Source organism: Melospiza georgiana, chromosome 1 (assembly GCF_028018845.1).
Source record: "Melospiza georgiana isolate bMelGeo1 chromosome 1, bMelGeo1.pri, whole genome shotgun sequence".
NCBI lineage: Eukaryota > Metazoa > Chordata > Aves > Passeriformes > Passerellidae > Melospiza > Melospiza georgiana.
In genome coordinates, this window is record NC_080430.1 from 1,702,318 (window position 1) to 1,717,737 (window position 15,420).

The 15,420-nt window shown below is 46.1% G+C and overlaps 1 protein-coding gene across 1 annotated transcript; it reads right to left on the minus strand.

The window, feature by feature from the left end:
- Nucleotides 1-238: 238 nt before the first annotated feature.
- On the minus strand, nucleotides 239-15,361 carry JMJD4 (jumonji domain containing 4). Its single transcript, XM_058029003.1, has 7 exons — nucleotides 15,272-15,361; nucleotides 13,446-13,929; nucleotides 9,368-9,533; nucleotides 6,099-6,224; nucleotides 3,970-4,237; nucleotides 2,201-2,347; nucleotides 239-1,063 (listed from the first exon to the last, which is right to left on the minus strand). Exons 2-7 carry the CDS (start codon nucleotides 13,702-13,704, stop codon nucleotides 752-754), a joined length of 1,278 nt encoding a protein of 425 aa, XP_057884986.1. The 5' UTR covers nucleotides 13,705-13,929; nucleotides 15,272-15,361; the 3' UTR covers nucleotides 239-751.
- Nucleotides 15,362-15,420: the final 59 nt, after the last annotated feature.

Consider the following 15,420-nt stretch of genomic DNA (forward strand, 5'->3'; position numbering starts at 1 on the left):
ATTCCATGGAATTCACCAGCTGGAATTCCATAAAAAAGGATGGAAAAACTGAGCTGCATCTGGAAGAGGAGAGGTTTTAACAAAGCTGAGCTTAAGCACAGGGAATTTGCTTCATTCCACTTCCAGACTTGATCCAGAGGGAATTTTTGACCTGAGTGATGCTCAGAATCCTAAGGAAGTTTGGCATTTTCCTTTGTCTGGGACTGGTTTTTTCCTAATTCCTCCAAACCACCCAGAACTTTGGGAATGTTCTCCCTCCTTCCATCCTCCCTCCTCCTGCTGGGTAAAGCTCTTGTCCAAGTGCATTTCCTTCTCCAACCCTTTGGAAAAGCTCTTGGAACAGCAGGAATTCAGAGCAGGGCCATGTCTACGGCTGATTCCAGGTGCTGGCTCCTGCTCAGCTTCCATGGAATTCACCAGCTGGAATTCCATAAAAAAGGATGGAAAAGCTGAGCTGTACCTGGAAGAGGAGAGGTTTTAACAAAGCTGAGCTTCAGCACAGGGAATTTGCTTCATTCCACTTCCAGACTTGATCCACAGGGAATTTTTGCCCTGAGTGATGCTCAGAATCCTAAAAAATTTTGGATTTTCCTTTGGCTGGGATGGTTTTTTCCTTAATTCCTGCAAACCACTCAGAACCTTGGGAACGTTCTCCTTCCTACCATTCTTCCTCCTCCCACTGGAACAAACTCTTGTCCAAGTCCATTTCCTCCTCCAAACCCTTTGGAAAAGCTCTTGGAGCAGCAGGAATTCAGAGCAGGGCCGTGTCTATGGCCGACTCCAGGTGCTGGAGCAGAGCCTCTGGAGAAGGGCTCAGCGAGGTCAGGTCCAGCTTGCGGAAATCCTCGTTAGCGCTTAACGAGCTCAGCACCTTCGCCGTCCGCTTGAGGTCGAACACGGCGTGCAGCATCCCCAGGGTGGAAATGGCAGCCTTGGAATTGTTCTGGGATGAGGATTCCTCGTCCAGGCCCTTCTCCAGCACCGAGATCCGGTTCTCCGCGATGACTCTGAGGAAGTTGTAGAACTCCTTGTAGTCGATGCCCGTGCAGGATTTCATGATCAGCTAAAGGGGGAAACGGAGTGAGAGTGGGAATGACAGCAGGGAAAAAATCCCTAACATTGGATTAGACGAAGTTGGGAATTCTTTGGAATCATAAATAATTATGTTTAAGAATTTTTTTCATTGGAATTGCTTCTGGATCCAAAGACACCGAGTTGTTTTTCCCAAATATTCATTTCTGGAAGGAAATCAACCCAAGGAGAAGAAACAGCTTCCAGAAATAAAATGGAATTTTCCTCATCCATAAGGTTTTGGAAGGAATCCCACCCACCCTCTTCCTCATGGAATTTTGGTTGGATTGTGGAGTTTGGTCTTTTGGATTCTTTCCCAGCTCCAGGGATCCAGGGGCAGCCACAGCTTCTCTGGGAATTCTATCCCAGCCAGGAATTCCATCCCTAAATCCCCAATTTTCCAATGGGAAGCCATTCCCTGTGTCCTGTCATTCCAGGTTTATCCCAAATCCCTCTCCAGCTTTTCTGGAGCTGGACTGTTTTTCCCAAATATTAACTGTGGGGATTTTCCCAAATATTCATTTCTGGAAGGAAATCAACCCAAGGAGAGGGAACAGCTTCCAGAAATAAATTTGGAATTTGGTTCATCCAGAAGATTTTGGAAGGAATCCCACCCACCCTCTTCCTCATGGAATTTTGGTTGGATTGTGAAGTTTGATCTTCTGGATCCTTTCCCAGTTCCAGGGATCCAGGGGCAGCCACAGCTTCTCTCTGGAAATTCTATCCCAGCCAGGAATTCCTTCCCTAAATCCCCATTTTTCCAATGGGAAGCCATTCCCTGTGTCCTGTCATTCCAGGTTTATCCCAAATCCCTCTCCAGTTTTTCTGGGGCCCCTTTAGGCTCTGGAAGGGGCTCTGAGGATTTTCCCTTCTCCATGTGAACATTCCCAGCTCTCCTGATCCTGATTTTTTCCACCTTTTCCCAACCAACATTCCAACCTGGACACAGCCAACAACCAGAAGCAATTCCCAAACTTTTACAGGCAGCATTCCCAAACTTTTATAGGGAACATTTCCCAACAAAACAAAGCTGTGCCCCCAACTCCTACTTCCTTAAAACCCAGGGAAATTCTGCTGTGAGAACGCCAAGAATCCCGGAATTCCCGGGTGATCCAGGCCTGGGGGGTACCTGGCACTGGAGGTGCCAGTCGTCCATGGGATCCTTCCATTGGCTGATCTCCCTCTGGACGGCCGCCAGCTCATCCTGCAGGAAGCTCCACATGACGGCCACGTTGCAGCCGTTCACCCAGTTGTGGTTGATGGAGATGGTGTCCTCCTGAGGGGAAAAATTTGGGAAGATCCATGGATAATTAGTAATTAGTCACTGATTAGGTTGTTAGGGATGATAATATGGAATTCGCGGCTCCAAAAATCCTATTCCTGAGCAAGTTGTTATGTCCCTAATTCCCAAAGTGCTGCCACTGACCCAGCTGTGGTTGATGGAGATGGTGTCCTCCTGAGGGAAAAGTTTGGGATAATCCATGGATAATTACCAATTAGTCAATAAATAAGTTATTAGGGATGACAATACAGAATGTGCTGCTCTAAAAACCCGATTCCTTCTTTAGAAACCCAGAATGTCCCTAATTCCCAAAGTGCTGCCACTGACCCAGCTGTGGTTGATGGAAATTGTGTCTTCCTGAGGGAAAAAATTGGGATAATCCATGGATAATTAGTAATTAGACACTTATTGTTTAAGGATGATAATATGGGGTTTGCCACTCCAAAAACCTGCTTCCTTCTTTAGAAACCCAAAATTTCCATAATTCCAAAAATGCGGCCGCTGACCCAGCTGTGGTTGATAGAAATGGTGTCTTCCTGAGGGAAAAATTTGGGATAATCTATGGATAAAAAGTAATTAGATACTAATTAAGTGATTAGGGATGATAATATGGGATTTGCTGCTCCAAAAACCTGATTCCTTCTTTAGAAATCCAAAATGTCCCTAATTCCCAAAATGCTGCCACTGACCCAGCTGTGGTTGATGGAAATTGTGTCTTCCTGAGGTAAAAAATTGGGATAATCCATAGATAATTAGTAATTAGTCTCTAATTAAGTTATTAGGGATGATAATATGGAACGTGCCACTCCAAAAATTCCATTTTAAGGGATCTTAAGGATCATCCCATCCCATGGGCAGGGACACTTCCCATTATCCATGGTGCTGCAAGCTGGAATTTCTCCTTCCTGGGAAAGATTTCCATTGTTTCCTATTCCTTTATCCCGGGATCTTTCTCCTCCTCACCCCAATTCTATGCCATGGAATTCCTGGAATGGTTTGGGTAGGAAAGGACCTTAGGGATCATCCCATTCCCACCATCCCAGAGTGCTCCAAGCTGGAATTCCTCCTTTTTTCATCCTTTTCTCTTCCTTTCCCCTGGGATCTTCCTCCTCTTCCTCACCCCAATTCTCTGCCATGGAATTCCTGGAATGGTTTGGGTGGGAAAGGACGTTAGGGACCATCCCATTCCCACCATCCCAGGGTACTCCAAGCTGGAATTCCTCCTTCCTGGGAAGGATTTCCATTGTCTCCTCTTCCTTTTTCCAGGATCTTCCTCATCCTCCTCCTCTTCCTCTCCTTCTCACCCCAATTCTATTCCACGGAATTCCTGGAATGGTTTGGGTGGGAAAGGACGTTAGGGACCATCCCATTCCCTCCATCCCAGGGTACTCCAAGTCTCATCCAAGCTATCCTTGGACACTTCCAGGGATGAAGCTCCTCTGGGAAAACCATTCCAAACCTCCCAGCATCACCCAGGAGAACGGATCAACCTTTTCCCTGGAAATCCCAATTTCCATCCATCCATCCATCCATCCATCCATCCATCCATCCCAACGAAACCTTTGTGATCCCACTTCCCGCTCCCGGAGCGATTCCCAGTGGATCCACGCCCTCACCAGGTTGTGAACCTGGTGGTGCCACCCGCTGGGGATGAAGACGATCTCCCCGGCCTCCTGGAGAATCTCCAGAGGGGGCTGGCTCTGGCTGTAGCGCGGATAAATCCTCTTGTCCCGAAGATCCGGAGCCGTCACGTCGAAGGGGAGGTTGCCGTGGCGATCCTTCAGGAATTCCTCCTGTCCCGCGGGATACAGCAGCCATTTCTTCCTGCCACACACGTTGGCCGACCAGCTGTAGGAGCGGAAGACGTCGGCGTGGAACGGCGTCCTGGGAAAAAACAGGGATGGGCAGGAAGCAATCCCCAAAAATTCCAGCGTGGATTCGAGGCATTGAGAAGGTGAGGGGCTGATCCCAAAATTCCATGAGGAATTTCAGTTGGATTATGTGGTTTTGGTTATTGAAAGGCTGTTATATGGATGCTGATCCCAAAATTCTTCATGGAATATCAGTTGGATTATGGAGTTTTGGCTATTAAAACGCCACTGAATCCATTTCAATCCCAAAATTCCATGAGGAATTTCAGTTGGATTATGCGGTTTTGGTTATTGAAAGGCTGTTATATGGATGCTAATCCCAAAATTCCTCATGGAATTTTGGTTGGACGATGGGAGTTTTGGTTATTAATAGGGCATGACGTGGATACTGATCCCAAAATTGCTCATGGAATTTTGGTTGGATTATGGACTTTGGCTATTAAAAGGCCAATATATGGATATTGATCCCAAAATTGCTGATGTCATTTCAGTTGGATTATGGGGTTTTGACTATTAGAAGGCCATTATATGGATGCTGATCCCAAAATTTCTCATGAAATTTCAAATGGATTATGGAGTTTTGGCTATTAAAAGGCCACTGTATCCATACTGATCCCAAAATTCCTCATGGAATTTCAGTTGGATTATGGGGTTTTGGTTATTAAAAAGCTACTGCATCCATACCTTTCCCAAAATTCCTCATGGAAATTCGGCTGGATGATGGGAGTTTTGGTTATTAATACGGCATTACGTGGTTACTGATCCCAAAATTCCTCATGGAATTTCAGAAGAATTATGGAGTTTTGGCCATTAAAAGGCCATTATATGGATACTGATCCCAAAATTCCATAAGGAATTTCAGTTGGATTATGGAGTTTTGGCTATTAAAAAGCTACTGTATCCATACCTTTCCCAAAATTTCTCATGGAATTTTGGATGGATTATGGAGTTTTGGCTATTAAGGCTGTTATATGGACGCTGCTTCCAAAATTCTTAATGGAATTTTGATTGGGTTATGGAGTTTTGACCATGAAAAAATCACTGTATCCATACCAATCTCAAAATTCCTCATGGAATTTTGGTTGGATGATGGGAGTTTAGGTTATTAATAGGGCATTATGTGGTTACTGATCCCAAAATTCCTCATGGAAATTCGGCTGCATGATGGGAGTTTTGGTTATTAATAGGGCATTACGTGGTTACTGATCCCAAAGTTCCTCATGGAATTTCAGATGGATGATGGGAGTTTTGGCTATTAAAAATCACTGTATCCATACTGGTCCCAAAATTCCCCATGGAATTTTGGTTGGATAATGGAGTGTTTTAGATCTTCTCTACTTGATGGAGTTTTGGCTGTTAAGGCTATTATATGGATGCTGATCCCAATATTCCTCATGGAATTTCAGTAGGATGATGGGAGTTTTGGTTATTAAAAGGCCATTATATGGATACTGATGCCAAAATTCCTGATGGAATTCTGGCTGGATAACTGAGTATTTTATATCCTTTGTGCTTCTTTTTAATTTATCCTGAAAATCCCCTAAGGACGGGGAATTATGATAAAAAACACCCCAAATTCAGCTTTACAACCAACACTGGGCTGGAATTTTCACCTGGAATTTTCCCCTGGAAAACACTGGAGTTATCCCTGCACATTCCAAGTGGCTGATCCCAAGGGAATTTCTCCTCTAATCTCCCAGATCCTTTTTTTTTTTTTTTCTGTTTTTGTGGGCACAATTTGGGGTTTTCCCTTTTCCCTCCCACCGAGAGCCAACCAGGACACCGGGAAACCTGCCGGCTTATCCTGAGGGATAATGGGATCATTTCCTGGGATATTCAGCTGGAAAAGGAATTTTTTGGGATGAGAGCCTTACCAGGATCCCTTGGGTCCCATGTAGACGAACCTAAAATCATCCACAGCCACGGCATCCCAATATTCATTGAGCCAATCCGAGGAAAAATACACGGGAGTGGTGTAAACATCCTGCTCTGGAAAAGCTCTGGAAAACAAAAACACTTGGAAAAGCAGCCTGGGAAAACAGGATCCCCCAAATGCAGTGGGAAGAGCAAGGTGGATCCCTCAGGATGGAATTCCAGGGGTTTGGGGTGAAAAGGAGTTGAAGGAGCAGTTTATCCCAAATTTTCACTGTCCCAGATTGTTCCAAGCTGGTCTTGGGCACTTCCAGGGATTCAGGGGCAGCCACGGCTTCTGTGGGAATTCCATCCCAGCCCCTCCCCATTCCCACAGGGAAAATTCCTTCCCAAGGTTCTTTTCCAGCTGGAGAAGGAAAGGCAGAGCTGGGGGAAGGCAACTTGAAGGAATGGGAATGTTCCCAGAAAAGGCAATGGCTATGAAAGGATCCCAAATCCAACATGGCCATGGAATAATCCCAACCCAAATCCCACTCCAGGTCTGACTGTAGGAGCTGCTCCAGTCCTATTTTCCATAGGGAGAAAACATGGAATGGTTTGGGTGGGAAGGGACCCTAAGGATCATCCCATTCCATGGCCAAGGACAATTCCCACTGTCCCAGGCAGCTCCAGCCTGGCCTTGGACACTTCCATGGATCCAGGGGCAGCCACAGCTGCTCTGGGAATTCCATCCCAGCCCTTCCCCACCCGCCCAGCCAGCAATTCCTGCCCAAATTGAGTTTAAATGGATCTTGAGCTTGGAATAAAAGCTGGGAATGAGGCTGAGGGAATGACATCAGCCTGGAATATCGGGGATTTGAGGAATTTGGGGCTCTTTTTGGAGCTGGAGGCCAAGGCTTTGGAATCCCTCGGGGAATGTTGGAATATTTTCCCTCCGTGCTGATGCTGAGCTCGTCTGCTTTGCCTCAAAACCCCAAGTGGAACAATTCAAAATCATGGAATTTTTAGGGTTAGATGGGATCCTAAAGAACATCCAGTCCCAGCCCCATGGCGGGGACACTTCCCACTATTCCAGGGTGCTCCAAGTTGGTTTTGGGCAGTTCCAGGGATGGAGCAGCTTCTCTGGGAATTCCATCCCAACCAGGAATTCCTTCATAAATTAAGTGGGAAGCCATTCCCCGGGTCCTGTCATTCCATGCTTGTCCCAAATCCCTCTCCAGCTCTGCTGGACACCCTTTAGGCTCTGAAAGGGGCTCTGAGGGTTCCATGGATCCCTCCCTGCGCGAGGGCGTACGCGGCTCACAGTCCGGCCTAGCTAGAGGGGAAATGGCCGCCGCCTCCGCTGCACCTGAGGCCAGGCCCCCTTGGTGTCGTGGCCTCGGGCTGGGCTGGATCATGGACTGGATTATACACGCTGGATGAGATGGGGAAAGGGAGAGACCATTTGCTGGGGGTTAGCGTTGGTTTATTGAAGGATGGCAGGTACCAACTGTTACGAACAAAAATTCGGTTAATATTTTTTTTTATGAGAAAAAGTTTCAAAAAGGCAGCCAGACCACTGGCCCTGCCCAAGTTCTGTGTGTTTTGTTATTGTAGTCACGGGGGGGTCGTTGAGGCCAATCGCTCCTTTTGTATCAGCAGAGCCTTGCCCGAGGCTGAGTTGTACCTTTCTCATAGTGAAGACACCTGAGAAGGTGGGGGGGTTATGCAAAGTGACTCCAAGACCACACTACAGCATGGTCCCCCACTGTACTGAGAAGACCCCAAAAACAACGAGCCAAATAAGAGTTGAGAGACTGGAGTGATGTCTGGGTGTGAGGAGCAGGGCGCTGGGCCTGCAGAGATGCGGGAAACCTTCATCGTTCCTCACCCTGTCCTCGAGAGCCCCCGGGCCAGGTCTGGGAGGGAGCGAGACCCGGACCGAGGAACCATCTGGCGGGATCAGCAGGCCTTAAAGGCTCCTAAGGGGATCTGATCCCCAGCCCTGCCCCTGGTGGACAGAGCTGTGCCCATCCTCCTCCTCTGAGTCGCCTTGGGACAGACGACGGACGCTGCAGACCCGTCGAGCCGCCCAATCCTGAGCTGATCTCTTTTAATACAGGCATAAAAAAGGAGAAGAAGTCTCCTGGCCCCTGTTTATTTCACCAACGGAGGGAGGGCACCGCCCAGCAAAATGGCCTCGAGCAAGGGGAGAGGCGAGGGTTTAGAGGCAAGGGGCGGAGAAAGGAGGGAAACCCCTCTAGCAAATAGGAAAACATATAGGGAGATGCACAGCATCACTGACATGCAAACATGTCCAATAAAGACAAGGTTAGAGAGGAGCCCCGGGACCCCAGCCAGTTACACCCCCCAAAGGGAAGAAGGTTCTCGAAAGCTGGGAGGAGTGGGGGGTGATTGACTGAGGCAAGGGAGGAGGAAAAGCTTACTTCTATGGTAAAATAAGGGAGGGGAATTACATAACTTGAGCGATTGACAACTGAAGGGGGCAGGGGTGACCACAGTAACATAACTGTCAGGAGAGCTGTGGCGGGAAAACTGGGGAGGGAAGAACCATTTTACAAGGACAAAAGGGGAATGATACATAAAATGGGGGAACACAAGAGAAACTTAAAAACACACTACAACACCTCCCTTCTCCAGAGGAACGTTCCCGGTGCTGGATTGTTGGGAATGAGCCGATGTTGTGGTGTGCTGTAATGTCCTGTTTTAGACTTCCAGGTCATTCCCCCAGGTGTGCCTGTACCTCTCTCCCTTCCCCCTTGCCCCCATGCTGAGTGAGTCCTGTCAATCAGGCTGAACATTCCAGCAAGGCGTCGTGTGGTTGGTCAAGTTCAAAGGATGCCCCTGTGCCCAGAGGTCATTGGCCTGTCTGGGTGTCATCTTCCCCTGAGACCCTGCCCCTCTCACCTGGTTGGTGGCTCACCTGTACCTCCCCTCCCCCTGGCCCTGAGCTAAAAAGGTGATCAGACCATGCGGCCGAGGTTCTGTTGGAGCAGTTGCTCACGTTCAGACCTCTGTAACCATGGAATAAACCTCTGGACATTAAACCCTCCAGCAGAATCCTTCCTTTTTCTCTTCACCATCTCCTGAGGTAAACGGGGTTCCTAACAAGCCTGGACTTGTTCAGTGCCCAGCTGCAATCTACAGCAAGCCAAGGTGTCTCTGGGGTGATACACCGCAGTTGCTGCCTTTGGCCCGGCAGCGAGGGTCAGACCGGCCCAGGCACAATCTAACTGGGAATACTGGGATTCCTATTCCAGTGAGCCCTGACCTGCTCAGGTGCCAGTCCTTGAGGTAGAGGCAGCCCCTTGGGGAGCGGTGGCCATTCCTGATGTATTCCTGCCAATACTGCACGTATTCCTTGAAGGGCAGCTGCTCCTTGGGGTTGGAGTTGTACTCCTTGACGTCGCAGTTGGCAACGGGCACCACGGCTTCTCCTGCAATTGCAAATCCATCGGGGATTTTCCGCGGGAATGAGGAGGATTCATCGAATCATCTCCACCTCAATCTCAGCCCCACGGAATTCCCGGCTTCAAATATTCCAATGGAACCATCCCAATGTTCCAGAACCATCATAACAGGGGAACATGATCCAGGAATTACAAATCCTTGGGGATGAGGAGGATCCATCAAATCACCTCCCTAAAGTTCATCCCCATGGAATTCTGGGCTTCAGATATTCCAATGGAACCATCCCAATGTTCCAGAACCATCATAACAGGGAAAACATGATCCAGGAATTACAAATCCCTCGGGAATTCTCCGCAGGAAAGAAGAGGATTCATCAAATCACTTCCCCCTCAAGCTCATTCCTGCAGAATTCCAAGCTTTAAATATTCCAAAGGAACCGTCCCAATCCCAGAACCATCATTCCAGTGAAACACCATCCAGGAATTACAAATCCTTGGGGATGAGGAGGATCCATCAAATCACCTCCCTAAAGTTCATCCCCATGGAATTCTGGGCTTCAAATATTCCAGAGGACCCATCCCAATGTTCCAGAACCATCATTCCAAGGGAACCTGATCCAGGAATTACAAATCCCTTGGGAATGAGGAGGATCATCACCTCACCATCAAATCACCTCCCTAAAGTTCATCCCCATGGAATTCTGGACTTCAAATATTCCAGAGGAACCATCCCAATATCCCAGAACCATCATTCCAAGAAGAGATGATCCAGGAATTACAAATCCCTTGGGAATGAGGAGGATCATCACCTCACCATCAAATCACCTCCCTAAAGTTCATCCCTGTAGAATTCTGGCCTTCAGATATTCCAAAGGAATCATCCCAATCCCAGAACCATCACTCCAAGCTAACAAAATCCCTCAGGAATTTTCCTTGAGAATGAGGAGGAGTCATCAAATCACTTCCCTCAAACTCATTCCTGCAGAATTCCAGGCCTCAAATATTCCAAAGGAACCATCCCAATGTTCCAGAACCATCATTCCAGGGGAACATGATCCAGGAATTACAAATCCCTTGGGAATGAGGAGGACCCATCAAATCACCTCCCTAAAGTTCATCCCCATGGAATTCTGGGCTTCAGCTATTCCAAAGGAACCATCCCAATCCCAGAACCATCATTCCAAGGGGACATGATCCAGGAATTACAAATCCCTTGGGAATGAGGAGGACCCACCAAATCATCTCCCTAAAGTTCATCCCTGTGGAATTCTGGACTTCAAATATTCCAATGGAACCATCCCAATCCCAGAACCATCATTCCAAGGGGACATGATCCAGGAATTACAAATTCCTCGGGAAAGAGGAGGAACATCACCACACCATCAAATCACCTCCCTAAAGTTCATCCCCATGGAATTCTGGGCTTCAGATATTCCAAAGGAATCATCCCAATCCCAGAACCATCACTCCAAGCTAACAAAATCCAGAAATTACAAATCCCTCAGGAGTTTTCCTCGGGAATGAGGAGGACCCATCAAATCACTTCCCTCAAACTCATTCCTGCAGAATTCCAGGCCTCAAATATTCCAAAGGAACCATCCCAATGTTCCAGAACCATCATTCCAGGGGAACATGATCCAGGAATTACAAATCCCTTGGGAATGAGGAGGATCCATCAAATCACCTCCCTAAAGTTCATCCCCATGGAATTCTGGGCTTCAAATATTCCAAAGGAACCATCCCAATCCCAGAACCATCATTCCAGTGAAACACCATCCAGGAATTACAAATCCTTGGGAATGAGGAGGACCCATCAAATCACCTCCCTAAAGTTCATCCCCATGGAATTCTGGGCTTCAAATATTCCAGAGGAACCATCCCAATGTTCCAGAACCATCATAACAGGGGAACATGATCCAGAAATTACAAATCCATCAGGAATTTTCTCAGGGAATGAGGAGGACTTGTAAAATCACCTCCCTAAAGTTCATCCCTTTGGAATTTTGGGCCTCAAATATTCCAGAAGAATATTCTATAGCACAGAACCATCGTTCCAAACTAACAAAATCCAGAAATTGCAAATCCCTCAGGAATTTTCCTCAGGAATAAGGAGGATCCATCAATCATCTCCAACTCAATCTCATCCCCATGGAATTCCAGGCTTCCAATATTCCAGAGGACCCATCCCAATGTTCCAGAACCATCATTCCAAGGGAACCTGATCCAGAAATTACAAATCCCTTGGGAATGAGGAGGATCCATCAAATCACCTCCCTAAAGCTCATCCCTGTGGAATTCTGGGCAGGGGATGAAATATTCCAGAGGAATATTCTATATCCCAGAACCATCATTCCAGGGAAATACAATCCTGGAATTAAAAATCCCTCAGGAATTTTTCTCAGGATTGAGGAGGACCCATCAAATCATCTCCACCTCAATCTCATCCCCACGGAATTCCAGGCTTCAAATATTCCAAAGGAACCATTCCAGGGAAACACCACCCAAATCCAGAGTTGGTTTATTTGAAGTGACCTGGATTTTCCTGCTCTTTATTCCACAAAATTTCCTGGTTTTTCTTTGCTGTGACGTGAATTTTCCAGTTTTTTCTTTAAAGGGAATTTCCCCTTAGGTGCATTAGGAGGGAGGGATTGATTAAGACTGGAATAATTTAGGATTTGGAATAATTAAATTCTCCAAGATTTTGAATTTATTTAAATAATAAATTATAAACAAAATGGGGAAATACATTTCAGTTTGGAATCTGCAAACCAGAACGTGAAGAAATGGGAAAAAACCATGGATTCATTTTGGGCAAAAGCTTGGGAATTGGGGTTTTTTTAGTGCTTTTATCCTGAAAATTCAATCCAAAAAAGCTGAATTCTTTAGGATTTTGAAAAAACCCCAGGACTTACCAAACTTCTGCTCAAAGTTGGGTTTCCCATGGAAAAAAAAAATCCATGGATTAATTTAGGATAAAAACTTGGAATTTAGGGTTTTTTAGTGTTTTTATCCCTAAAATTCAATCCCATAAAGCTGAATCCTTTAGGATTTGGAATAATTAAATTCTCCAAGAGTTTAAATCTATTTCAGTATAAATTAAAAAATAATTGGGAATGGATATGTGGAGAAAATCCATTTATTAGTTTTGGAAAATCTTGGCATTTTCTGTTTTTTCAGTGCTTTTATCCCTAAAATTCAGTCCTAAAATACTGAATTCTTTAGGATTGGGAAAAAAATCCCAGGACTTACCCAATTTCTGCAAAAGATACTTGAAGTTGGGTTTCCCATGGAAAAAAATCCATGGATTAATTTAGGCTAAAAACTTGGAATTTAGGGTTTTTTTAGTGTTTTTATCCCTAAAATTCAATCCTATAAAGCTGAATCCTTTAGGATTTGGAATAATTAAATTCTCCAAGAGTTTAAATCTATTTAAATATAAATTAAAAAATAATTGGGAATGGATATGTGGAGAAAATCTACATTATTAGTTTAGGAAAATCTTGGCATTTTCTGTTTTTTCAGTGCTTTTATCCCTAAAATTCAGTCCTAAAATACTGAATTCTTTAGGATTGGGAAAAAAATCCCAGGACTTACCCAATTTCTGCAAAAGATACTTGAAGTTGGGTTTCCCATGGAAAAAAATCCATGGATTAATTTAGGATAAAAACTTGGAATTTTGGGGTTTTTTTAGTGTTTTTATCCCTAAAATTCAATCCTATAAAGCTGAGTCCTTCAGGAATTGGAATAGTTAAATTCTCAATTTTTAAATTCATTTAAATATAAATAAAAATAAAATTTGGGAGTGAATAAATGGAAAAAAACCCTATGTATTAGTTCAGGAAAATCTTGGATTTTTGGATTTTTTAGTGCTTTCATCCCTAAAATTCAGTCCTAAAATACTGAATTCTTTAGGATTGGAAAAAAGACCCCAGGACTTACCAAACTTCTGCAGGAGATGCTCAAAGTTGGGTTTCCCATCCCACGTCACCCAATTTTTCCTGCTGCCCCAATCCTCAGTGAACTTGGCTGAGAAAATGCAGGGGTGGTTGGGAATGAGATAATCCCGGAAAAAATCGGAATAAGTGAAGGAATCAACTTTGTCAATAAAATCCACGTGGCCCCCGGGGAGAGCACCCGGAGAAGAATTCCCAAAATCCCGGAAAAAAGCGGTGGAACAGGCAAAGGTTGCTCTGTCCATGCAGGCTGCAAAAAATTCCTGGCCGAGCCAAGGAATTTGGAGAAATAACCCCAAGAAAAAGCCCTGCTAAAAATGGGATTTGAGGATTTAAAAGTGTGGGGAATCATGGGGAGATTGAGGGGGAATGAGTGTTGGGATAATTTGGGTTTTGCATTGTTTTTGGGATAGCTGGGAAATGGATGTTTTTGATGGATGTTTCTTCCTCTTGTCAGAGCTGGTTCTGTCCTAAAAAAGCAAGAAAAGAAAATTTCAGTGGGATATTCCCAAGGAATTGATGAATTGAAGAGGTGGAGGGAAAGAAATTTCTGAAATATTTGGGAATGCTCTGGGATCTTCCCTTTGTTTCCAGGTCTGGCACCTCCCACTTCCCACAGAGCTTCCCCCAAGGATTTGGAGCAAGGATAAAAATAGGGAAAAATGTAAAAGAAACCAAAAAAAAGAGGGAAGAGAAAGTCTGAGCACAGAGGGAATAAAGCAAAGAGGGTGCAGAGATGGGATTTGGGAAACATTGAGGGAAAAGGGGATTTAGGGATCTCCATGAGGAAATTCTTCCCTCACAGAGATCTAAAGGAATATTGAGATTAAGGAATGTCCATGAGGGAATTTTCCCTGAGAAATCTCCAAGGAAGTATTGGAATGATGGGACATCCATGAAGGAATTGCTCCCTCCCAGAGCTCCAAGGGACATGGCAGTGGAATTAAAGGATTTCCATGAGGGAATTCTCCCCTCATGGAGCTCGAAGGGGATATTTGGAATGAAGGGAAATCCATGAGGGAATTTCTCCCTCAGAGATTTCCATGGGAATAACAGGACTAAGGAACATCCATGAGGAAATTTCCCCCTCACACATCTCCAAGGGAATGTCAGAATTATGGGACATCCATGAGGGAATTCCCCCCTCACAGATCTCCAAGAAAATACAAGAATTAAGGGAAATCCATGAGAGAATTCATCCCTCAGGGCACTCCAAGGAAACACTGGGATATCACAGTGGGAATAAAGGATTTCCATGTGGGAATTCCTCCCTTAGAAATCTCCAAGAGAACATCGGGATTAAGTGAAATTCATGAGGGAATTTTCCTTCACAGAGCTCCAAGAGAATATCGAAATGAAGGGAAATCCATGAGGGCATTCCTCGTTTACAGAGCTCCAAGGGACCACTGGGATTAAGGAACATCCATGAGGGAATTCCCCCCTTACAGAGCTCCAAGGGAATATGGGAATTATGGGACATAATGAGAGGAATTCCTCCCTCACACATCTCCGAGGGAATATCAGAATTAAGGGACATCCATGAGGGAATTCCTTCCTCAGGGAACACTCGCTAAGGGAACACCGGGATTAGGGAACCTCCATGAGGGAATTCCCCTCTCAGAGATCTCCATGGGAACATCGGGATTAGGGAACCTCCATGAGGGAATCCCCCCCACGGCCATCCCCAGAGTTAGGGGGAGGACCCGGACACCACAGGGCGTAGCACACGCCATCCCCGCCTCGCCCTCCCGTCCAGCCCGCACCGTCGCTGCCCGCAGGAACCGGGAGTACCCCGAGGGGAGCCACACTCACCCCCGCTCCCCTCGGGGCAGCCCCGCGGCGCGAATGGCGGCGTCGGCAGCGACAATGAAAGCCTATGGCGGGCGCCGCCGGAACCTCTGCGTCGGGCGGGTGGGGGCCGGGGGGGAGGTCAAAAGCGGAGCGCAGCGGCGCGGGGCTCA